At 33.2% G+C, this 27,026-nt stretch overlaps 1 protein-coding gene across 4 annotated transcripts in view; it reads right to left on the bottom strand.

Moving 5' to 3' along the window:
* LOC126979034 (uncharacterized) overlaps nucleotides 1–27,026 on the bottom strand; it is a 160,146-nt gene extending 133,120 nt beyond the window's left edge. For all 4 annotated transcript variants that reach the window (XM_050828204.1, XM_050828202.1, XM_050828205.1 and 1 more), the window contains exons 1-2: nucleotides 26,662–27,026; nucleotides 12,959–12,998 (exon numbers count right to left, since the gene is read on the bottom strand). In XM_050828204.1, the coding sequence (XP_050684161.1) occupies nucleotides 12,959–12,998; nucleotides 26,662–26,781 (160 nt within the window). In that variant the 5' untranslated portion in view covers nucleotides 26,782–27,026. The remainder of the gene's footprint in view (nucleotides 1–12,958; nucleotides 12,999–26,661) is intronic.

Here is a 27,026-nt window from a genome sequence, read left to right as displayed (position 1 = left end):
AAAATAAAAAACCGATTATTGACTTTAACTTTCTAAGTAATATATGTAGGGTAACGAAACAAATGCTCAATGATAGCTACTTTTTTATATCTTATAATGGCTTAAAATATGTTATACTAAGGTAAACCAAACTGAAGATATTTAGAATTTAAAAAGTTACTAAAATTCTATTGTTGATTTTATTTAGTAATAACATTTACCATTTTATTCTCGTTACTTTCAAGAGATTGCTTACAATCTCTATCGAATGTCGTATAATATTGCATTACTGTTTTACAATAATATTCAACGAATATTAGGGACTAAATTGACGGAAATCCGTATTACTTGCAATTATATTCTAGTTAAAACAGAAAATACGTTGAACGGTAATAGAACCCTGAACTTTTATTAGGGGGTTTACATTAAAACAATGTTGTACTAATCAACTATTGGCTTACCGAAAATTGAAATAATTAAACATTAAAAGAAGTCCTCTTAAATAATTGCTTATTAAAGTGACTAATCACATCTTGTCTGTCTTAAGGAAACTAATCTTTCACTTCTTCATCATTACTATCACGTAAACGGTTATCAGAACTATTCATAAAAGAGCCATCATAATAAGTCAGGGTGGCTTCTGCCCTACGAACTCATTAGATCGGTGTATAAATCCTTGCTTACTAGTAGAGGTTTACTAAAAGAAGCTGAAGTATTGATTGCTGTTTGTCTGGTACCTGGCTTGTTTATTGCCGTGATTTCTTGATGCGGTTCGACATTCATCTGAACACCAAACATATAAAGAGCAGATATAAATCATTTTTTACTCTGCCCTCCGTAATCGTCAGAGTAAATAGAAATATAATTGATGCTGAAATCGCCATAAAGAGCTGCCAATTTCTATCACTCCTCTTTTCGATTACTTAGTGCCAAAAACAGGATCAAACTTAGTTTTTTTGGGAGTATACAAAGAGTAATTAAACTTGGTATTAAAAATAGATTCATATTGGCGTTTAGAAGCCATCAGACAGTCGTTATTTACCTCTGGAAGCCAGGTTTGGTACAGGCGATAAATTTTAAATATATTGAACATTTCTGAAAGATATTATCTGGCCGGTTCTTTCAACCTGTAATTGACCTCTGTTGCGAGCAGTAATTGAAAATGCTAGATAATGTTTTCTTCTGCTTGGATTGACATTTTACGTGGCCATTATCATACCGACATCTTTTATAAATTAATCCTTTGTCAGTCTTAGCCTTTTCTAACGATGTATAAACTATGAACTATTTGATGTGAAATACAGTGTTGATGAAATATATCCTATACACTTGTACATTATCTACATCTACATTGAAATAGTATTTGATAGATAGTCTACGATTGTTCTTTTGGACTAGTGTTACTATTTTTACTTCCACAGCTATTTTATGGTTGGCAATGTATGTATTCCTATTGCTGCTCGTGATCTACGAGTTTATATTCTGTATATATACATTTGTTTAGGTGAAGTGAAGCGCACCGGTCACCAGCTAGTAGTACAATAAATATAATTTCTTTAATTTTTTTTTACTCATTCTGTCCTCTTGGATCACTTCTATTCAAAATAACATTCGGAACATTATTTTTATCTTAGTATATTTTATATTTATCGATAAATTAAATAAAATTAAGGTGTACCCACAGTCTGGGGGTGATAAAGGTAATGGTAATTTCCCCTGATTTCTGAGTCAAGTGTAACAAGGTCGGTTACCTGTTACAGAATATGTGTCTAAAAAGGAATCCTTCGTAAAAGGGATTTGATGCAACAAAATAAATATTATTTGCTGATGTAAAACACTCTTGTTTGGTAATTAAGTCTATCTTAATTTGTTTTATTTTGATGTTACGTTGATGTTACTTTGAAGAGTTATATACAATAAAATGAAAAGTTAATATCGAGTGTGGCCTCCACTGGCTAAAATAAATGCTCCGATTCTTCGTGGGCTGCTTGGGACAAGATTTTATATAAGTTCTTAGGGAGTACGCTTCCTGACAGCCCATACGCTAACCGTCACATTTCTTACATCTTCAATATTGTTTTTTTTTTTAATTTCGGCACGAGTTCTCTATCAGTCTGATATTTCACAATAACTATCGATAATATAGTCCAATAGTAGGACACTATAATCCATAACATAGGAGTGTTAAAAACGGAACACCATTTGTAACAACTGTTACTAACGTAGAGGTTAAAGAGCCAATAACTGCAAAGATAAATAGCGCTATATATTACAGTACAGGGCGCTAAATATTATAATAAAAGCTAAATATAAGAAATACATGTCATAAGTTCTTGGTTATTAATTTTGAGACCAATATTGAGGTGTCGGTAGCGCTATAGGTTGGACCGTTACCTCTCACTATGGAGCCAACGTACCACTGTGTTTTCGGTTTACGAATTCATATAATGTACATTTATTCAACGCTTCGTATGGTCGGTGACGCTCTTGTGATTCCTTCTTGTGACACTCTTGTACCACAAGAGTTTTTTTTTTATATGATAGGGGGCAAACGGGCAAGAGGCTCACGGGATGGGGAGAGGTGAGGCAGTCGCCCATGGACATCCGCAACAACAGGTGTATCAAGAAATGCGTTGCCGGCCTTTAAGGTGGGAGTATGCTTTTTTCTTGAAGGTCCCTAAGTCGTATCTGTTCGGGAAGACTGCTGCCGGTAGTTGATTCCACAAAGTGGCTGTGCGAGGCAAGAAATTTCGAACAAAACGCGCGGTTGTGGAATGCCAGACGTCTACGTGACGCGGATGGTACTTTGCACGTAATGTCCGTTGGTGGAATTCGGCCGCTGGAATCAACCCGAACAGCTCCTCTGAGTACTCCCCGAGAACCCACATCTCTACGCAATGCTAGAGAATCAAGCCGAGAGTGTCACCGACTCTTCCATAAAAAAAATTTAATAGCCCAACATGATTAATAAGTAAGTATTTCATTTTATTTTTATGTTTAACTTGACTATCTTACAAATGTTAAAGAGAATAACTACATTCATCATTTAACGTATGTTACCATAACTTTTAAATTAACTACAATACATAGGATACACAGTTCGAGAAAAAAGTAAATGATCGGATTAAAATCATAACCGAATTGTTCATCGGATATGATTTACGCGAAAAAGGTGCACAAAAAATCGCTGGACAGACGACCCGACGAAATACCAAAGTGCTACGGAAAAGACTGGCGAAAAACTTTATAATTTTTGGTAATTTAATAATTTATTACTCTTTAAAATATATAAATCAGAAATAATAGCTCACTTTTTAATGTATGAAATCAGTAAAAATAAAAAGTTTTTTTTTTCTATGTTTAAAGTCGTTTTTGCACGCTTTTTACTACTAGCTTCAACCTGTATGTATGTTTGTTTGTAACCAGCTCATTTGAGCACGATTTTGACCCACTTTAAACGACCACATTTCGTTCAAACTTTGTAGATTTATCGAAGACCGATGACAATACATTAATTTGATAAAATTATACCATTTATCAATTTCCGAAATAAAATTTTTGTTAATAATTTTCATCTATCGTCTATATAGCAGGAATTGATGTTAATATTAAATTTCAACTATTATCTTTAACCGATTTATCTAATAATTAGGAAATTTTCGAATACCAAACCGAATTTTTAATTCAACAATCCAAGCTTAAAAAAACACGCTATGATAAATAAACGTAACTAATAATAAGTAATTCTATAAAATCGTGTTTTTTAGTTTTTTTAACTACTATTTATTTTATTTTATATTATCAACGTGTATACTTTATGGATGATATAAATGATGAGGGCACAGATCGATAATGGACAACGATTTCTCTACAATTTATGAAGCGATAGCGAAAGAAATCACAAATTCATTTGAGCCGTAACAATATAAAACACTTTAAGGAAGGCTGATTGTCTTGATAACATTATTGATAACATCAATTATCAGTGACCCAAATCGTAATCTCTTAAATTGGGACGAACGAACATATTTACGGTAGCAAATTGACAAATATGACAACAACGATATCTTAAGAATGACATATACGAGTGTTGTGATTTTACGGGGTATAATTACATACATTTATATTAAGTTTACCTGTATGTATGTTTGTTTGTAACCGACTCATTTGAGCGCGATTTTCATCCACCTTCAACGGCCAGATTTCGTTTATACTTCGTAGATTTATCGAGAACTGATGATTCTTCATAATTAAATTTTTCAATTAGCAAAATAAAATTTTTTCTTAATTTATACAATTTTTTCACCTTTCGTCGATAAGGCAGGAATTGATGCTAATTTTAAATTTCAAACATTATCTTTTCAACCAAAACGTGTTTTTTTAGTTTTTTTTTTAACATTTTTATTGTTTTAAAGTTGATGAATTTTGATGTGTAACATCATTCTTCTAGCTTTCCTGCAATCAGTGGGTGTGATTTTCTAAAAAGGAGACGGAAGTATGTAACCGGGGAAACTGGCTGGGAAAGAAGCTGGGAAAGAGTGCGCCACTGTATTGGCCGAATTTGCAGCGCGACGCCTGTCGCGACCTACATACGTACAGATTGATGAACGGGCAATGTCAATGTCGCCGGGTCTCGACACTTGTGTCAATCGAATGTCTCGAATGCATATCAATGAGATGATGGACGCCTCCAACATAAATTGTTACATAAACAGTACTGGAAATACCGTATACACCTCATGGAGGTCTCTCTCGGGAAACTGTCAACCAGTGGGGGAAGAAACTTGGCGGGGATTATCAGGTGACTGCGATGCTAAATGGTAATCGAACTTGTAAGGCTCGCTCAATTTTCTCTCTTATAACGAAACATGCGGGAATAACATTAATTTCACCCTATCCATCATTTTTGTACTCATGTTGTATTAAGTTTCTGGTGCCCTAATAACACTAATACAATAAGTGTCTACAAGGAAAAAATAACGGGTTGAACTCCGGGAGTGCCGGCAGAAGTGAAAACTTGAACATTAACGTTGTGCATTTTTGAATTATTTGGAATGTTCAGGGAATAATTTCACACGAATTGCTTTATTAATCTTACTATCTTTATTTATCAGTATAAAATTACAAGCATTTATGCAGTTTAATACAATACTCAATTAATGCGGTATCGTACTCAAAAATGACAATATTACATAAAAAAATGAACACTTCAGAACTATTGCAATTATTTTACACAACTTTTCACTTCCGCCGGCACTCCCGGAGTGCAACCCGTTATTTTGTTTTTCGGTCTGAAGCCTTAGGCCAAGATCTTTAAAGCGTACCTCGACTTTACTTACGTGAAACTAAGTTGAGTGTGACAAAACGCGAACTTCACTTTAACATTGAACTGAGCTTAAGCTCAATATTACAATATAAGCTTACAACATTCAGACAAGTTTTACATAAGTAAAATCGGATCAAAGTCTAAGTACGCTCTATAGATCTCAGCCTCAGCTCTTAGCTGCGATGGACTCATAATACATTGATAATAATTAACGCACACTATGATCCACGGAATGTACGCTCGTTTTTCGATACATCTTTATATCTTCTATGTGTCGTCCATTGCTTCGAAGCAAGAAGGAAAACTCAAACAAAATGAATACACAGTAAAGCGTTATCATTCATTTAAGTAACTTACGAAAACCATATAATCACCAGTGGGAGGCTCCTTTGCACAGGATGCCAGCTAGATTATGGGTACCACAACGGCGCCTATTTCTGCCGTGAAGCAGTAAATCAAATCAAATCAAAATCACTTTATTCGTGAATCTACCGAGAGAGAGAAGTTTATTTTTATTTTTCAACTGAATTATTTAATTTTCGCCCATTAGCTGTAAGTTCGATAGACATGTGAGTTAAAAGAGGCTTACGGTAGCTGAAGTATGATACAAATGGTCTAACTGACCAACTAACGTTAGGGTTTCGAATTTACGTGACGGTGTGCGTGCGAATTGTAAAAGTTCACTCTGATCTCTCTCTACTCTCAATTATTTCTTAAACACGCCAAAACAAATGTAGAACTTTAATAAATATATCGCTATAGATGGAATGAAAGCGGGACGCGTGGTGAACTTGACAACTAATTATATATATATATATATATGACTTGAGAATTGCGTGCTCCGGTAGGTATATTTATGCGAGGTGTTCATAGAAATCGAAACAAAAAGGTCTAGTAGAGACATAGCCACGTTAAACATGTCACCTCATAGGTGACCGATGACCACCAGAAAGTAAATAGTAATATAGTTTTACGGCCGTTTTCAATAATCTATCTATCCTTAGTTTAACTTACGGATACAGTCTGTTCTCTGTAACCATTTACAGCCGTTCCCAATATACTATCTACAGATAGAGATAAATTACTACCTTCTACTGTCAGTAATTATCTGAAGCTGTGCCAATATACCCGATAAGTCATTCTTATAGCCTTATATTGGGAAGCGTGAATTGCACTTTCTATAGTTATGTCCAATATAGTTATAGTGCAATGCTATCTGTCAGTAGGTCATTGAAATGCAAGTAAGCGTAAAAGGATAGATTTGTCTATCTCTAGTAAGTTAAAATAAGGATAGATAGGTTATTGAAAACGGCCGTTAATCAGATCGACGGGCGTGAAGTAACGCGTAATTATGGTGTATACTTAATGTCAGTATATCTAACTGCGGAAACTCTTCCACGACTATACCAATTCATCTATCACATATTACATCTATCATATATTACATTGGATCAGTAAAGTTTTCGTAAGAAATCTGCTGTTTTTTTTTAAATAAATACATACATGGGAATCAATTTTCAGTATAATTCTTAATGAGACATCGAAACCTTACAGAGCTAGAAGCGTTGAAGTATTGTCTAGCTATACTGAACACATCAAACAATTTATTTAAAGATTTAGGGAAGGCTCGTTATAACGATGCCAAGTATGCCGATATAGGCTGATAAGTCGAAGGTACAGTTTGCCATGATACAGTATTTTTTTTTATGGTATAGGAGGACAAACGAGCGAACGGGTCACCTGGTGTTAAGTGATCACCGCCTCCCACATTCTCTTGCAACACCAGAGGAATCACAAGTGCGTTGCCGGCCTTTAAGGAAGGTCTTTTTGTTAAGTTACCCATGTCGTATCGTCCCGGAAACACCGCACAAGGAAGCTCTATCCACAGCTTTGTAGTACGAGGGAGAAAGCTCCTTGAAAACCGCACTGTGGCGGACCGCCACACATCCAGATGGTGAGGATGATATCCTAACCTGTGGCGTGTCGTGCGAAGGTGGAATTAAAGAAAGTAAGTAAGTAAGCAGAATTACTTACTGTATCTATATCGAACCATAAAATTTTACACCACACTGTAAAATTTAATGGTTCGCTAATTAATGAATTGAGCACTTAACAAATCGTAAATAATTGTCTAACTTGAAGTGCATGGTAACAAAATGAAATAAAGTTACAAATCAACAATTGGCAATGATTTTAGCCAGTTATCTTAATAGACAAAAACGTAAAATCTAAACGAAGATCATCTCGAAACTCGATACTAGTGTCGATGGTTTGACTGATTAATTTAATTATTAATTAACTAGCTGACCCGACAGTTCTGTCCATAATAAGCAAAAATGTGATGTTTGTATAAATTTTACAAAGCCAGCTTAAATATGTGTTAACAAAGTAACGGAGTAAAAATTTAACAAAAACGTATTTAACGTCAAATGAAGGCAATGCAATAATAGTCAAGTTTACAGTCAAATTGACTGTTGCGTTGGATTAGCCCAATAAAAAGAATAAGTAAGGAAGATAAGCCCAATAATTCGAAATAGTTCATTTTAAAAAGCTTACAACTTGTTGTGAGAATTGGTCAGAGTCATCTTGCTGTAACCATATTGCCTCGTATTCTATAAGTATATTGTGGAACATCTATCTACCAATAAATCTCCTATATTGGCTCGTAAAAATTGCAGTTAACGAGCCGAGCATCCTTAAATATTGTGGGAATTTCACAGATTGACTCATTGTGTACAAAGTTCAGCATGCACATTTTAACTAATATTTCCTTATGTTTTAGCTTCCAGCTCTTATATTGCTCAGATTTGGCATGGTGATTGGAAAGACAATGTTTTATTTGCACTTAATAACAGAAAAACTCTTTTATGTCACTGTTACGCCAAAATGCTACAAATTATTTTCTAGTAGGATGCCCCTCTACCAGCACCATTTTGTGGGCAGTATTCCAAAATTTGAAAATAAAATTACTGGGATAATGAGACCTAAGATTTCGTGTCTGGGTTCAATCAAGAATCCCAAGCAGTACTGGATTAAGGTTTCACTTACCTTTAGGTGAACATCTTTCAGATCTCGTCGCTTTTTCTCATAAAAAAGATGAAATTTAGCTATACGAATTATCTTTTTGAGACTGTTTTTAAATAAAAGGAAGTATAGAAAGTGACACGACAACTCGATAGGTAATATATAACGGCCGTTTTCAATAACGTATCTCTAATTACGGATGTATTGCTATCACCGTTTAATGACAAGATCTTATCTATCCTATAGTTATGTCACATATAGTTATATTACTATTTATAGTTCAATGCTATCTGTCGATAGGTTATTGAAATGTAAGTAAGCGTAAAAGGATAGATTTGTCATCTCTAGTAAGTTAAACTAAAGATAGATAGGTTGTTGAAAACGGCCGTAAGTGATTATGCAAATGGCATTGTAACTAACAAGACGGTCTGTCTTTACATCGACAATTATTTTGTCTGTCTTTCCTCACGCACATTAAGACCTAACGCAATTGTTTGACGCGGTAAGAGGCTTTTAAGCGTAGATGTAACAACCAATTAACGTTATAATTTTTTAACACTTCGCTGTTTCCCGACAACTCCACAGTGCGGTTTTCAAGAAACTGTCTTTCACGTACTACTAAGCTGTGGAATGAGCTTCCTTGTGCGGTTTTTCCGGGACGATACGACATGCGTACCTCATAAAAAAGCGCGTACACCTTTATTAAAAGCCGGCAACGCTCCTGTGATTCCAATGGTGTTACGGTACGTTCGGTACGCTCCGTACAGTACATTCCGGTACGCTCGTTTGTCCTCCTTTTCGATAAAGTAAATTATATAATAACCCTGAGTTAGTTAGAATATTATATTATTATAATACTTTTCTGTTCATCTCAATTTTGTTTATTTTTCTAATCTGTACTAATATTATTAAGAGATAGTTTGTGAGGTAGAGGTTACTATAATATAAATTACTTTCTTAATGATACCACTGATTGGGAACGGAGCGTCCGTGTTGCGCTAAAAATTTTATTAAATAAATAAAAATTTCGATTTAATAAAGTTTTGCTATCAGACTGCGATAGAAATATTATCTGGGTATAGAGCGTCAGTGTCTGTCTCATACAACTCCATCTAAAAATTGTTTTCGGCCTATAAGGTAGGTACGTTTTTGTATGGTTTTATAAATCATCTTAGAAGGAGGCGATTCTGAGATGGTAGTGCATTGTAACTTATTATTTTACAATGAAAAATATCTCATTCTCACTATTCATAACTACATAGTAAGAAGCATAATAATATTAAATTAACACGCAAATAATATAAGATACAACCGAAATTAAAGCTGTAATAATACTACCGAGGAATGTCAAAGAACCAGAAGGTCAAGATAATAATTTTATTAAAGTTTATGGCGTGAGGTGCGATGCTGAATTTGGCAGAATAAATCCGTTCAATAAGAGAAGAAGCAATATTACGTCCAATTTGCGAACAGTAGTAGTGGAGACAGCACCCAGACTTGGAGAACATCAGCGTTTAAAATCATCAACAACCTGTACATACACCCAGTCATAAAGCTTTTGATCCACATATAGAATACATCCAGGAAGCTCAAAGAATGGAAGTATCAACAGAGTTACAATACTTGATAAAATATTTTCGCTATAACTAGAGACCAGACCAACTGTCCAGCTCACTATGCTACTGCAAATTTACGTATTAGGGGTTCCAGTGCGAGGCTCCTTTGCACAGGATGCCGGCTAGATTATGGGTACCTCTATTTCTGCTGTGAAGAAGTAATGTGTAAACATTATTGTGTTTCGGTCTGAAAGGCGCCGTAGCTAGTTAAATTACTGGGCAAATAAGACTTAACCTCGTATGTTTCAAGGTGACGAGCGGAATTGTAGTGACGATCAGAAGTTTTGGGTTTTTTAGGAATCCTGAGCGGCACTGCATTGTTATGGGTAGGGCGTTACAATTGCAATCAGCAGAACGTCCTGCTTGGCTCGTCCCTTACTGTCATAAAAAAAATTGTAACGCATGTCCCAAGGGAATACAAAAATGGAACGGATTCTCGCGTAACTTGTAGTTCGTACCAAATTCACTACCAAACTACAACCAAGTCGCCTATTCGTATTCGCCTACGTTGATAAACGGTAGCGTGATTTTACCTGATCAAAAAGCCCTCAGTCGTCTCTTACTACACCCCCGAGCATAATATTTTTACTCCTCAGGGCTCATAGAAGGACAAAAATTACAATTACGGTGCAATTATAAAAGACCTATGGTAAAAAACAAATTTTAAATACTGATACTAATGCTTCACGTATTACACATAACTTCATAAAATATGTTTAGGTTAAAGTTACATACATACATACATATAATCACGCCTCTTTCCTGGAGGGGGAGGCAGAGACCACTTCTTTCCACTTGCTACGATCTTTACATACTTGTTTCGCTTCGTCCACTTTCATTATTCCTTTCATACTTGCTCCTCGGTTTGGGGTACTCTTGACCTGGCCTTTTTTCAAGACGTCCCTGATTTGATCTCGAAGCGTCCGCCTAGGTCTTCCCCTTCCAACACTTTCATTCACACTGGCCTTATACACTTTCTTCGTCAATCGTTCTTCACTCATTCTCTCGACATGGCCAAACCATCTCAGCATACCTTTTTCAGTTTTTGTCACAACATCTTCTTTCAGACCACAACGTTTCCTTATCTCACTATTTCTTATCCTGTTACTCAGTTTAACTCCTATCATACTTCTCAACGCTCTCATCTCAACTGCATTTATTCTGCTTTCATGTTTATTCTGCCATACACAACATTCGCTTCCGTACATGAGTGTTGGAACCAACACCCCCTCATGCACAGCAAAACGAGCCTTATTAGACACCTTCTGCCTATTCATAAAGGAGTGCAAAGCTCCATTCACCATGTTTCCTGCATTCGCTCTTCTTTCAATATAGTTATACTTTTAAAAGAAGTTATAATTTATGAAAAAGCTGAGTGATCATTCAGCGAACTTATGTTTGACCTGCAACTTATTATCTCATTTCATACACAGGGGAATACCTAATAAAACCATTTTCTGTAGTTTGAACTCTCATACAATTATCATGGCAGCTGATGAGATACACATAAATTACAGGAATCTATCTGGACGGCTATTAAGCATTATCATTTGGACGAGTCTGATTCAAATCGCCTGGAAAACGATCACGATGCATTCAATTCCCATCTCAATTGCATAATGGGCAATAAAATATACCTGTACGAATACAAATTACAGTACAATTTTCAAAATAGCCGTCTCTACAGCTTTGGAGCATTTCTATATTGTATCGTTATAGCGATTTCATTGGTGGTACAAGTTAGGGTGTTAAACTGGAAAAAAGGATGATTCTTAGTATGAAGCCTACTTACTTTTGGCCATGGAATGCTTTCGAAGTATCGTAATTTATACAAACTTCTACATGACAACAATAACCGCCATTTATTACACTCGTTTTATTAGCTTCACCTGTATGTATGTTTGTTTGTAAACGTCGACTTCGTTCAAACTTCGGAAATTTATCGAGGACCGATGACAATACATTAATTTAATAAAAATATTCAATTTTTCAATTTGCAAAACAAAAATGAGATTTTTGTTAATTTATATAATTTTCATCTTTAGTCTTAAAGACTGGCAGGAATTGATGTTAATTTTTAATTTCTACTACATATATTATCTTTAACCGATTTATCTAATATTAGGAAATTTTCAAATACCAAAGAGAATTTTTAATTCAACAATAAAGTTAAGTCCTCGATAAATCTACGAAGTTTGAACGAAATCGGGTCGTTTAAATAGGGTCAACATCGCGCCCAAATGAGGCGGTTACAAACAAACATGCATACAGGTGAAGTTAATAAAAAGCATGTAAAAACTGATGGCAACTAATCACCTCATGTTGGTATTGAAACCATCAGCTATGTAATGCTCGTTCTTGTAAAGTCGTAAGCACGACCACTCAGATAAACAAAACATGCCAGAATAGTTCATTCATATGATAATTTATGATGAATTTACGAATCTATGAAGTTAGAACAAAATAATATAATAGTTTAAAAAACACGCTTTCTATAGAAAACCTAACTAAATACGATTGATGAAAATTACATAAATTAACAACGAACTTATTTTGCAAAAAAAAATGGAATAATTTTATCAAATTAATTTATTGTCATCGTTCCTCGATAAATCTACGAAGTTTGAATGAAATCTGGCCGTTTAAAGTGGGTCAAATTCGTGCCCAAATTAATCGGGTACAAACAAACATAAATACAGCTGAAGCTTATAAAAAACGTGTAAAAACATACCAGAATAATTTATTCATATGATAATTATGATGAATCTATGAATTTAGAACAAAAAAAATAAATTTTGTATTATTTAGCTAGTCTTGATAAAGTTTTCACTTATGTCGTGTGGTCAACAGTAGAGGTATAGAGAGTACAAAGAGGTACACATAGTTGTTTATAGCTACTTTTTTTTGACAGACACATAAAATCATCTTAACCGTGTTTTTTTTTACAGGATAAATCTGTCGGGTCATCATGGTATATTATACATCTGTATGTAGAAAAATTAAAAGTACTCACCAATCTCTTCACTGGATACAACAGATTGTTCATCGATCTTCTGAAACAGGAATACAAAATTTAATTTATTATTATGTTGGCAAAGGTTGTTTTATTAAATAATTAATTAATTGTTCTTGATAGTAATGCCCATTAAAAGTAAAATTAAATTAACTAGTGGAAGGCTCCTATGCACCGGATGCCGGCTAGATTATGGGTACCACAACGGCACCTATTTCTGCCGTGTGTAGTAATGTGTAAGCATTACTGTGTTTCGGTCGGAGGGGCCGTAGCTAGTGAAATTACTGGGTAAAATGAGAATTGACATATTATGTCCCAAAGTGACAAGCGCTGTTGTAGTGCCTCTCAGAATTTTTGGGTTTATCAATAACTTGAGCAGAGATCCATTATTTTCATAAAAAAGGTTCCCACTGTATTTCCTTAACAAAATACTTAAGTAATATTACAATTTTATTCTCACTGTAACAGTTTGGATATCGTTTCTAATGGTCTCGTAGATCGTAGAGAACGAAAAAAATTTGCTTTTTACTCAGCATTTTGGGATATTCAAAAAAATACATAAACAATATATAAAATCACTGTATTTTAATGGGTAGGTTGTATCACTTATTATCATGTTCGTCACATTCTAGATTTTTTAATAACATAGAGGGCACATGTGACACCGTTTCTTAATCAGATCCTTATATTGTATCAAATAATGTACCGTCATGTACTGCATGTGACGTAGCTTCTGATCGATATAAACCATCAAACACCGTATTATCTCAGCAAATTGAGCAAGTAATTAGCAACAGGTTGACCTCATATTTCCTGGAAATGCTCGTTGCAGCTAGCAACAGAGCGGGATTACGGTGCTGTAATTACTTAACAATTGCTTGCAAATAATAACTTAATTTAATTAATTACTTTAAAATAAAATTAATTATTATTATCACAAGAATAGTATTGTTGATTAAAGACGACAGTGCAATCTAATTTCGGCCGTTACTTAAAGATTAACATACCTTTGTCCATATAACTAGTCTGTCACTTTAAAATTTCTAATTTTAATTTTTTTGAAATCAAATTTGGAACGCGTTTATAATGTTAGTTTAAACGTCGATCATTTCCCTCCATTTCTTATATTTATTTCGACGTTAATATTAAATTGGAATAATGGAATGGGATGTTAAAGAATACAGAGTTGCAGTAATTGCCTTGTATACTGTGGGTATGAAGCAGACGGTCGTTTTCAAAACATTTCAAAAAGCTAGGTATCAGTGGTATGTTCGTTTATCGTACTATCAAAAGATACACCAAACTTCCTCTGTAGAAGACTATAAAATATCAGGGTGGCCAAGTGGTGTTAACACCAAAAAGTCTTTTTATGCTATTAAATCCTCTTAGAATACAGCAAATAGTGAGTGTACTTGCGTACGCACCCAAGAAGTCATTATTCTTTGGAGTAATAAAAACTTTCTGAAAAAAATTATTCCTCGTGCTATTTTACGTTTGTAGAAAAAAACAATATTGTAATAAAGAACGTATTAAATACAACCAATGAAAATAACATGACAAACTCTTGTAATGCCATATTTTACTGATTATTCTGTATTTTATGTAAAGAATGTTTGTTGCAAATAAAAAATATTATGACAATTAAGTGTGGAAGTGAATGGAATAACTATATTGTACAGCGGTTTACAAAAGTGTATTACAAATTTGTATATGAAGCGTTTGAAATAATTCTATCTCACAGTGCTGTATACCGTGCTACATTATTATTTAGATAGAGCGGGGGCTGTGTCGAAGCAGTGATGATACAAATATAAAACGATGCTCAATTTAGACAGTGCGTGAGACTGTCACATCGTTGATATTTTTAGATAATTTAAATATGACTCGACGCATGCCTATGTGATGTTTTAATATTTTTAAGGAGTATATGATGATATATAGAACAGCTCCAATAGATTATACAGTTAAAGAGAAGCCTCCGACAAGTAGACGAGCAGCGGCCCAACATCTTGGCCCTGAAGTTGTACCCCAATGCTCGTTCTTTTGGTTTTCAATATATAGAAATCTTAATATATATAAATCCAGTGTCCTGATGTTTGTTTCCAGTGAACTCAATGAACGAATTTTAATGGGGATTACTTCATGGAGAGCAGTTGAGTCCAACTTGAGGGATGGGATAATTTTTATTTCCATTTGGGTCCCAAATGGAAATAAAAATAATAATTGTTTCTATATCCAATATTTGTTTTGTATGGATATATTTTGTATGAGAGAATTATTGACGCACGGTTTGAGAGCTCTGCTGTGAAACAATTTCATTACAACAACCCATAACTTTCTATACATAGGTACAACAACAGGAGCATATTTTATGAAATAATAATTCTTGATGTCATGAAATATTATTGACAAATTCATAAAAAACAGTTTTTTTTATTTATTATGTAGAGAACGTCTGTCGGGTCAGCTAGTATTGGATATAATATACTTACTAATTTATTTACAACAGTTAACAATATATTTACGTCGATAAACCATTACTTCAGACCTATAATTGCCTGTTTTGATATTTCAAGAAAGCCTACTGACCCACAAAAAGTCCATTCGAAAAAGTGTGCCTCAGACCTGAGAAGAACGGGCGCAAAAAACTCAGCGGGCTTATTTTTTTCCTTAATTAAGTTACAATATAATATGTAGTACCATACAATAAAATTAATAATTTAGCAGCCTGATCGCATTATCTCCATCCCCAGTCTGTGGTATCATTAAGAAAATCATTTATGTTATAATAACCTTTACCACACTAAACATCTGTTTTATACATTTTCTTTGATCATGTTGTAAAATCATACACATCGCCCAATAAAAGACTTACTAACTCGACTGAACGATTAATAGGCATAACAAATTAATGTTTGTTCCTCGTGTTAAAATTATGATTGTCGCAGTCTTCACCAAATTCCTTAATGTGCTCGCTCATGAACATATAGAACATTATCAAGAATATATTGAGATGCAATATTCAAAATCTGTGTTTCTTTAAATTATTCTCTTAATGAGTCTATAATTGAAAAGCGCTTATTTTAAGCCTAATTGAATAAAGTCTATTTGACTTAGACTATAGGTAATAAATGTTTTGTCATAAGATACATAATAGCTTTAAGGGTAAATGTATACACTGTTATAATAAAGTCCCAGCCACTGTTCAGGCATTATCTATAAATAAATTTAAATGTTTTATTAAAAAATTGCTCTGCCGTAAATCCTACTACTCTATATATCTAAGAGATCCGACAGCCTGGGACTAGATTATGATTATTTTATAGCAATAGCAATGACAGTACAATATTGTACATTTGATAAAAAGAGCGCAAAAATAATAGCTTGGAGAGTTTCTAGTGCCGCTTCTTCTCTCAGAGCGCCATTTGTATCCGAAGCGGTAGTAGTGTTTAGTATATTAGAAATTACATCAAAAAGAATTCTAAAGGAATCAATTTTGAGAAAATAAATGCATTTTATGCCTTTTGTATTTAACACGTTTTCTATTAACTGAAACGGCAATGGATTACCGTACCGTACATAGAATATCCTTACATTTGATACCGATATTATAAGGGCTCATTAAAAACGTTTTAGCCGTTGATGTCTGAGAAATTCTCTCGACAAAAGCAAACTTGATCGCAGTATGTAATAACAAATATGTTTACTGTGCACCTTTGAAGAGTTTCTTAATTTGGATATTACGCCGTATCTCAATGCAGGTTATAAACAGGAAGTATTTCCGTTTAATTAGTTGAAAATGAAAGATTCAAAATTAAACTGCATGATTTGATGAACAAACTTAATATAAATATTGTAACGTTAAATAAAGATAATTGTTTTCAGACAGAGTCTTTGTTTTCGAAGCACTGGTAGTGTTTTTACTGAAGCTAATTCTGAAGGGATCAATCTTGCAAAAATAATAAACCTTTAATGATAATGCCATTGATGCCTTAGTGCAAAAATACCTTAAAATTATTCAGGTATTTTCGATACAAGAACTAACAATAATATAAATAGAAAATATATATTTTCAGATGCTATTGACCCCGCCAAGCGGACTCTATAATTTTTATGTAAAAATAACAATTAAACGATATTTTTTTTATTAATAAGTTCAAAAATCATTTATCTTTCCGATGATGTGCTTTTTATATCATTTATATACACATAATATAATTGTTAATACGATTTTATGCGACAAAATGTTGATATTTTGATTTTTAGGCCCTAGTAGAACATAGCTACTATATAGCAAGCAACAATACAAATATTTTCGGTACCAGAACCATATAATGGAAGCAACTATCAAGTGAGATTTATTTAAATTTGCTTAAACTTGGTATATACACTATTTATAAACGAAAAACAAAACTATTACATTCCAGGAAAAATACAATTGCATATTAATAATTGTTATTCATTCAGATCTAGAAAGAACCTGTTGCATGCTTTGCTAGCAAAGTCATTCGGTAGAATCGCAACACCAGAAAAAAAACAAAATATAAAGGGATATAAGAAAAAACTAACGAATTAATGACATTACCACAATCTCAAAAAGAAAGCTGTAATGCTGAAATATATATTTATTACTAGTTGACCCGACAGACGTTGTTCTGTATATAGTAAATAAAATAATGTTTTTATATGAATTTGTCAATAATATATCATAACATCAAAAATTACTTTGTAAAATATGCAACCTGCGGTCATAATGAAATTGTTTCACAGCAGAACTGTCAAACCGTGCGTCCAAAAATTCTCTCATAGAAATTATGTATGCCCACATCAAAGGAAAAGCAAATTTGTTGTTTTTATTTAATTTAGCAGAATTTTCCTATTTATTCACCTTTGAAACCTTCTCTGGACTTCCACAAATAATTCAAGACGAAAATTAGCCAAATCGGTCCAGCCGTTCTCGAGTTTTAGCGAGACTAACGAACAGCAATTCATTTATATATAGATAGATAATATATTTCAAACACACCAATATAATGAAATATTACGTAAACAACAATAACAAATTATCACATTAATAATTAAATAATACCCAATATCAGTTATTAACCGCATCGTATTGAGTGACATTGGAACTGAACCTAAGTTATTGGGATCGCGGGCGATTTGCTAATAGATGTCCCACGACAATGCAAACACGTACACACGTCTGAATTTACGGACAAAATACGAAAGTGGTGAGGAGTTTGCTGGTGTTATATAACAAGTGAAGAACGAGTAAATTCTAAAATCTGAATTCAGCTAGTTACCTTAACCTATGTATCTACATATATACTACAATGCGAGACGATGATAATTATGTAAGTACAACTGAAAAATAATATTATTGCAAACCAGTAAAAGCTTTTAAAGCTTTTCAATTTATTACCTCTGACGTAGGTTACAGAAAGTAACGCCAACAATAAAAAAGTTATAATAATAAGAATGAAAGCTATTTTTCAGTTAATTAAAAATGAAATGCGCAACAATGTTTTCAGTAAAGTTGTACGTAATACCACAGGTATAACAAACAAGTTCAAATTAGAATGGCTGTTGTGACCTACGACAAGTGCGCAATGAAGTATTAATTGCATCGTTGTTTTCACTGAGTTATTTTCAGTCGTCGTGCATTTAATTTATAGTAATGCTCGATAACTCACAAACAACGAATCAATTAGCTAAAAATAGATTTATATCTTTTATACTTAACTGATTTATGCGTTTTAAAATACAAAACAATTTTACATTTAATTTTAATCAAGAAAACAATAATTATCAAAATCCAGACAGGTAGTTGGTACGCTACGCAAAATATGCAAAAATGTATCGAAGGGAAATAATTCGTTCCACGCGTTTAATATGCGCCGCCAGTCGAGTTTATTTTTGACAACAACAACAAAAACCCAGATGAGATAAAAAAACAAGTGAGTGCATATTCGAGTCGAGATAAAGTTCACTTGTAATCTTTAGGGATTTTAAACGAATTTTGGCGCACCTTAGGGCCAAAATTGGGACTGAATCTCCTTACGCGGTGTTTAAGGTGAATACGGCATGGATGCATACAAAAATAGTGCGTTACCTATAACTATGCAGGGCCTTTCCCAATATACTATCTACAGATTGAGATAAATTACTGCCTACTCCTGTCAGTAATTAGCTGTCAATCGACTGAACGAGTAGTAGGCATAACAAATTAATGTTTGTTCCTCGTGTTAAGATTATGATTGTCGCAGTCTTCACCAAATTCCTTAATGTGCTCGCTCATGAACATATAGGACATTATCAAGAATATATTGAGATGCAATAGTCAAAATCTGTGTATCTTTAAATTATTCTCTTAATGCATAAAGTTCACTTGAAATCTTTAGGGACTTTAAACGAATAACTATAACTATGCAGTGCTCCTACTCTTACGGCTTTTCCCAATATACACAGATATCTACAGATAGAGATAAATTACTACCTTCTCCTGTCAGTAATTAGCTGTCAATAATCTGAAGCTGCCCCAATATACCCGATATGCCTTATATTGGGGCGCGTGAATTGCATATTCCATATAAACTTCTATCGGTAAACTATACGTCGTCCCATTGACAGACAGCGTGTACGTATGAGGTAAGTTACCGTCGATAAGTTTATTGGGACAGAAAAGTCAACGATAGTAACGATTTTTTATCTCCACTAGGCCACAACCGGAGAGAGACTGAATATTGGGAATGAACGTTAGTGACTCGTACGCTCGTGTCACGTCCGATTCTATAAAAACACGAAACTTATAATCTTAACTCAGACGCACGGGTAGTAAGGATCGTAACATCAATGATTTTCAAATTAATTAATTCAATACCGACGCGAGGAACGTGCGACGTGACCTGTGGCAGCAATTCGGATTTTGACAGCTAGAGATAAATTTATAAACTACGCACTTATTTGTAGAGAATATGAAGTGAGCTTAACCGTATTATTTCACCGTAACAGTATATTATATATCAAATTTAATATGCTTAAAAAATAAATCGCGAGTCGCAGTGCTGTCAAGGATAGATGTAATTACAAAAAATATTTTTTTTAAACTATGCAGTCATTCGTTTAATTTAGTTTCATCAAACGGATTGATCAAGGTAATTTCAAATTTATATCCTAGAGTCTGGACAACATGTTCGCGCCATCGTGGGCTGGTCATATATATTATAATAGGATAACTTTTTATCATCGAAGAAAACAAATTATATATAGATCGATTAACCTCTTTTCAACAAAACTATATAAAAAATGTATTGAAGTAGGCGTTACTTTGCGGAAATCCATAATTATACAAATGATTTGAGTTTTCTTTAGTGTTAATTCCGCCAATATTTGTCTTTAAACAATTCGACACGTGTTTCGCCTCTACACGAGGCATCCCCAGGACGTGTTGTCTCGCCAAAATCTGGCACGAGACTCAAATTTTGGCGAGACAACACGTCCTGAGGATACTAAAGAAAACTCAAATCATTTATATGAAAACTATATATTCTAATAATAACAATAAAATAATTACATTAAAAGAACCTAATAACACTATTATAAAATCGCTGTATTGCCATATTTGCTTTCATACGGTGGCCTGTATTAGTTTTCTAGCAAGGTAGGCTGACGACTGTAGATCTAACAAGTCGTAGTTGAGCTTTAGTCCGACAGTACTAAGTTTTGAGGTTTAAATATTGAAGTTGTATACCGATTAACGCAATCTGGAGACTGCCTACGGTAGGTATTTAGTATCTACAGTAAGGTACAATTAAATGAGTGGGTGCTCAATAAAAGTTAGGTTAAACAATAATTGTACCAAATTAAACTAAAACTTTAGCACTAGCGCTATATTAATGTAGGTTCCTAACGACGTTGGCACTGCCTACAAATAAAAATCTGCTGTAAGAATGTTACTTGTAGAAATACGTAATATACATTATTTTCTTCCCAAATGTGACTTCCGCTATAAGCATAAGCAGTAAAATAATATGCTAGTATCTAGTATAATATCTAGAGCTTATATTTATGCTGAAATAGTTCAGTAGTTTTTGCGTTTTGCCTTGACATATAAACAAACAAATATTCTTTATTACAATTTTATTATAGGTATAGATATCTACTGCTACAATTTTAAGTCAGTGTCGAATCTAAGATATATTTTTTTTATAAAGCCGCTTTATTTAATTTAACCATAGCCACAGTACTGACACCAACATAATATAGTTATTTTTCGTCAATCAAGAATTCATTGCCAACCGCGCATAAACAGTTACGAATGATAACAAAATAACACAACGCAAAATTTCCATTTGAGAAATTTCCTTGGTAATAATCAGATACCTGGAATCCTGTTATTATTTGTCTGGTTGAAAATAGAATTTCGCAGTAAGAATGTATAATGATGCTCCTAGGGAGCTTAGAGTCATTCTAGGAATAAGAATAAATTTAATGAGGGGAAAAGTATAGCAATTAAGCCCTCTCAAGAATAGCTTTACATCAACTAGTAGTTATTAGTTGTCAAACGGTTGTTAGTGTGATTGGTAATTCTTAAAAACAAACGTAACGTAAGTCGTAACTAAGATGGCGATCTGTCGCACTCTCAACGCGCGGGGATTATACAAGTGGGAGCCTACTTTTTGTTGTTTGCCTCTTAACCATGCTTGTACTCCAGTATTTTTAGCTAAACTTAGTATTAGAGGCAATTTCCTTTGTGAATGTGGCCTAAATGAGGGTATTGTCGAGCATTTGTTCTTCAATTATCCTTTAATGCAACCGTCTTTATACAATTTTATACCTGCTGAAATTCCCCGCCCAGCAACCTTTAAATGTCTCCCTAGTTTTGACTCCTTTTTCAAATATTTTGTGTAAATATATATTAAAAAAGAATTAGATTAAGTTTTTAAACTTATTTATTTATTTATTTAAGTAATTTTATTTGAGTATGTCCTTTATAGTCTAACACAGCAGGTATTGTAATTTCGGGTATAAAATAAGATAATTAAACTTGTTTAAATCTTTAGCACCGATCACTACCGTTAAAATTAGAAAACAAATACTCTAAGCTTGGTAGACTTTTTTTAACGTGACATTGGTCAACTTGTGGCATACCTTTGACAGAAGCCACAGTACGAAGAATAAAATATAAGTGGGGTCCTATCAAAGAACGAAACCTCAATAGGGTTTAGGAGCTTCGATGGCACAAGACCAGGGTAGTTGCCACTTATGCGGGAGGTACCGAATTTCGAATTCATGTGTACGTTTGTTCGTGCTGGAAATGATCGTGAGGAAACCTACACTCAAAAATCAAAACTTACCTGTGGTGTTGACCAGCTGGCACCAGTGCCACGTGCCAGTGACGGTAGTGTTTAGTCCATCACTGCGACTGGTCGCAAGCTGGCTAACAAGGGCGAGCCCACTTGCGAACGTAAGGCCCTTAACGCGAAATAGGCTCACAGTAGACATCGACTTGCGGAAAATAGCCCGTAATTATATATACATATATATATATATATAATAACATCCGCGTTTCTGTCATTTTTAGGCTAGTTACACAAAAAATGTTATATTTATTATAATGTTATATTATTTATAATTTATATTAGTGTGTATAAATACACATACTTACTACTTACCTACTTAGAAGAGTTTACTTATAATGTAACTGAAGTCTCTATTGTAAAATGCGTTAGCATTTATATATAGCTTATTATATATATATATCTATAGACCCGGTTTTTTTTCGGTTTATAGTTTAGGATTTTTCACTAGAATAAGAATAGTTATCAATTTTTATTACTTATTTTAAATTATTACCCAATGTAGGCCTCCGAAACATCAATATATTAACTGACATCTGTTTGTTTCAATTAAGATAATATCATTATTATTCTCAAGGCGTATTTCTCCATTATTCCTGCGAGAGATAACAGTTCGAATATAACCTTGATCCCGTTGGTTTATTTAAATGAAATCATATGAAGGGTACATTGTTATAATTATGAGTCCTTTGTTTATTGTTCTATTAAGATAAAAGGAAATTTACTTAACACGGACGTGTAAAAAAGATGGACTTCACGCCGTGATATTAGCAAGTGAAGCACCGTTAGGCTAGTGTGTGTGCGGTTACGGAGAATACTAGTTACACAATTTTTTCTCCCTTTAATAATCATATATGGCCACAAATACATATATAGTATCGTTTATACAATTTTTCACAACGCACGACGGCATTTTTCAAATACATATTTTATTGAGATGCAAACTGATCTGTGACAGACGATGACAATTCTCATAATTGCCGCTTATCGGCCTGTAGTAGTGTAAGTGTGCGCGTGGGGCTATGTATTTACACGTTAATCGGCTTGTTTTGTTGCTACACGGTTATGTAGGGTGACACGAAGTCCTTATTTTTTACTAGTCTGTGCTTATTAATTGGTGTAAAAATTTCAGATTAGAAAATATTTGTAACATTCTTTTATTTAGAAAAAAAAAATATTTATGCATTACTTATAAAGTGATTAAAAATTATTTATATATTATAACGTATGTAAGTCTTGAAAAATGAGAAGTATACGGATCGATGTCCATATGGTAGACAATGATAGTATTCTAAATGACTGGATTAATCAACGTGTGATTGGTTAATATTTACAGCATGAGGAAGTTCATAGTAATAATTATCGTTTCAGTCCTACACAACTATTTCAGGAACTGTATATCGATATACATCGCTATTGACATAAGCAGTTTGTCCTTATAACTTATAAGGTAAGCCTGATAATTCATAATTATTGGTTACCGTGGACGATTATTGGTTTCTATGAAACATGAGGCGTTGACATTATTTCTAGACTGTAAATCTACGCACAAGCCTTCTGGGAAATAACAGGTATTTCTTGTACAACGGATTCAGATATATGGTTGTCTATTTGGTCTGTCTTTGTCTTGTCTTTTTGTCTGTCAAGTTCCGAGTATCTACGTGTTTAATCCATTCTTTAGGAGGATCAGTCCTAGAATTAGTATTTAGGACTTCTTATCGGCAATTTAATTAAAAAACAAATGCCTTGAATACGTTTAACATAACCTCCCACCTGAACACCTGTATCTGATCATTTTTGGCGGGGTGTGTTTTAAATCAAACCATTCTCGCGACTCTATGCGATATTGCTGAGTTAAGAAACTTAAGTTACAAACTACTTAAATCAAGTAACCGAATAACGTTACTTACTTAAATTAATATTTTTGGACATTCGCTATTATTGCAGTGGACTCTTCATAGGGAATAATACATATTCGATTTTTTTTAGATATAGTAAGTATATATTTATTTACATTATTTATATATACCAAAAAAAACTATTAAATGAATTTTAAAAATCCTCTTATTTGGTGCATTTTACTTAAAAAAATATATTGAACTATGCGCCTTTACAAAAATTTGCCTTCCAATTAATTATTAGACGTGCGCAAAGAAATATGTCATGTTTATAGTTTCTCATATTATTTTAATTTATTTAATGCTGCCCGGGTGAAGTTAGTAATTTATAAATGCTCCGCGTCCTTATCGAACATATTATGTTTTTTTTTTTATAATATCATACACTTTTACACAAATTCTCTTGCCCCAAACTCGGTATAGCCAATGCTATGGGTCCATATATTTAATATGATATACTTACTTAAGCATACATATCTACAAATATACATGCATGACTCGGAAATGAACATCCATATTCATAATGTACATGTTTGAACGTACCGGGATTTGAACCCAGGAACTCTAGATCAGTAGACATGGTCAGTAACCAATCGGCTATATTGTTCGTCAATAAAATTTTTAACGCGCATATTGCTTAAACTCGACGATAACTCTTCAAAGCTCTTCCCCTTATGACGCAGTTAAACGAGTAATGCGACGAGCTTTTAAAATGCCTATATATTATGACATGCTGTTCTGTATACGGGTTCCGCGAAGTACGCAGTTGAATAGGATAAGATACTTGAGTGCACCAGAACTTTATAATAATTGATCGATGGTTAGTTATTCTCATAAATTATATAGTAGAGGGGAAAATCTGATGTCGTATTATGAGACGTAGTTTCTAGATTACATAATATAAGGATAGGGAAAGGGCTAAACATGTTGTGTTATTAATAAGCACAATGAAAAGTTACTCGAAGTTTAAAATTACTTCTCCCTGTCATGTTATTATGTTATGTCGGACGAAGACAAAAAGTTTTAAATTTGGAATAACTTTACTCTGTGTTTATTAATAACACAGATTGAGTTCAAATCCATTTTTATGCTGATTTCAACAATGACTGACAAACTATTTTAAATAATATATATATTTTGTATAATCTTATGGCTTCTGTTATTGAACAATAAGCTACTTCTTTAGTATATCTTAATCTTGATTTTGGGTATTGTTTGATATTGTGGCAAATGACATTATTTGGTCCTTATAATTCCTCCTACTAATTAGTAACTAATAATTTCGATTCTAAATTATTAGTAATTAATTATAGGGTATTTGCAATTTGCAAAAATACTGCCGGGAAAGGCTGTGAGGTACTTTTAATCCGCTGGAGTGAAACTCAGGGTGACATTTCAAAATAAAAATCAATGTAATCTTCTTTTCAAGTTTATAATTTTATACACCAACTTTTATAATTTTATTTAATATCAAGTTATCTCTGATATTACTCTCTTAGCAATGACTGATTATTTATTGTCCTTTAATAATAATAATCAACTAGACTAGATTTTATTAATACACAAATGTACTTTTGAAGCTTGCATCTAATTTTAAGTTAATTATGGCTTAAGAATATGTAAGATATTGATTGATCCTGTTTAAATATGAGAAATTGATGATGGTATGCGGCTTGGCCCAGACATCTTTAAGGATGTGATCTTAATTCTAATCAAAAATTTAAAAAAAAATGTTTTTAGAGGCGTTAATTAATAAGATTTTGTAGCATTTTAAATAAATAATATAGCAATTTACTAAGTTTAATTTAATTAAATATTGTTCTTCTATAGAAATAATATAAACTTAATATATAAATATTTGTAATATTATATGGTTGACTTGTCACGTTACCTACATCCAATTTTTTTAACTATTAATATTTTTACATTTATGTTAATTTTTTATTCTACATAAACTACAAACATAAATTAAATTTTCATAATGTTTAAAATATCCTTAAATATTTATATGTTTTTACTACATAATCAGTATGTAATAAAAGTATATTAATATATTAACATACTATACTTTATATTATTGTATGTATGCCTACATTTTTGGAAAAATAGCACAACTTTATTACACAATATAGAAGGAAACCGAAAAATTTTACTAGAAAGTAGTGTTACCTAGCTAAGAACAAAATAATTTCAATGTTTTTGTTGTATAAAGTGAAAATCAACTTTCACCTCGGTCTTAATATATACGAGCGTGACTATCGGCGATCAGACAGAGAAAATAAATAAACTCAATGTGTATTGTGTGTACAATACACTTGGCTACTACGACTTATTTATGTGTGGATAGTAGCTTAGTTTTTACACTATTGCCTGGTGGCTTTCTTGTATGGTTCAATAAGATTTGTATAGAATAAAATAATAAAGAGTATGTACGTATATTTACCAATGTTTCTTGATCTCCAAGTTCGCGATAATAAGACTCGCTGCTCCCGCGTCTACTTGCAACACACATAGCCCGTCTAAATAAACCTGACAGCATTGAACAAAATCCACATTGTTGCATATTTCTATTTTGTGTGACAACTAAACAAACGATTCGAATAATAACTTTGAAACCGACGGCGAAGATTTTCAACCACCGGGACAACACGTGAGTGAAATCAAGAATGCTTCACATTTTATACATAATATGTATATTATCAGAACGACCGATTAATATGAAATTATTTGTAACTCATGCAAAAGGCGAAAGATTTTTATAACAACAATAATTAATTAGAACGCTAGGTCCACACCATTCACCCAGAG

Source organism: Leptidea sinapis, chromosome Z (assembly GCF_905404315.1).
Source record: "Leptidea sinapis chromosome Z, ilLepSina1.1, whole genome shotgun sequence".
Taxonomy (NCBI): Eukaryota; Metazoa; Arthropoda; class Insecta; order Lepidoptera; family Pieridae; genus Leptidea; species Leptidea sinapis.
This window is presented reverse-complemented; position numbering and strand designations above follow the sequence as displayed.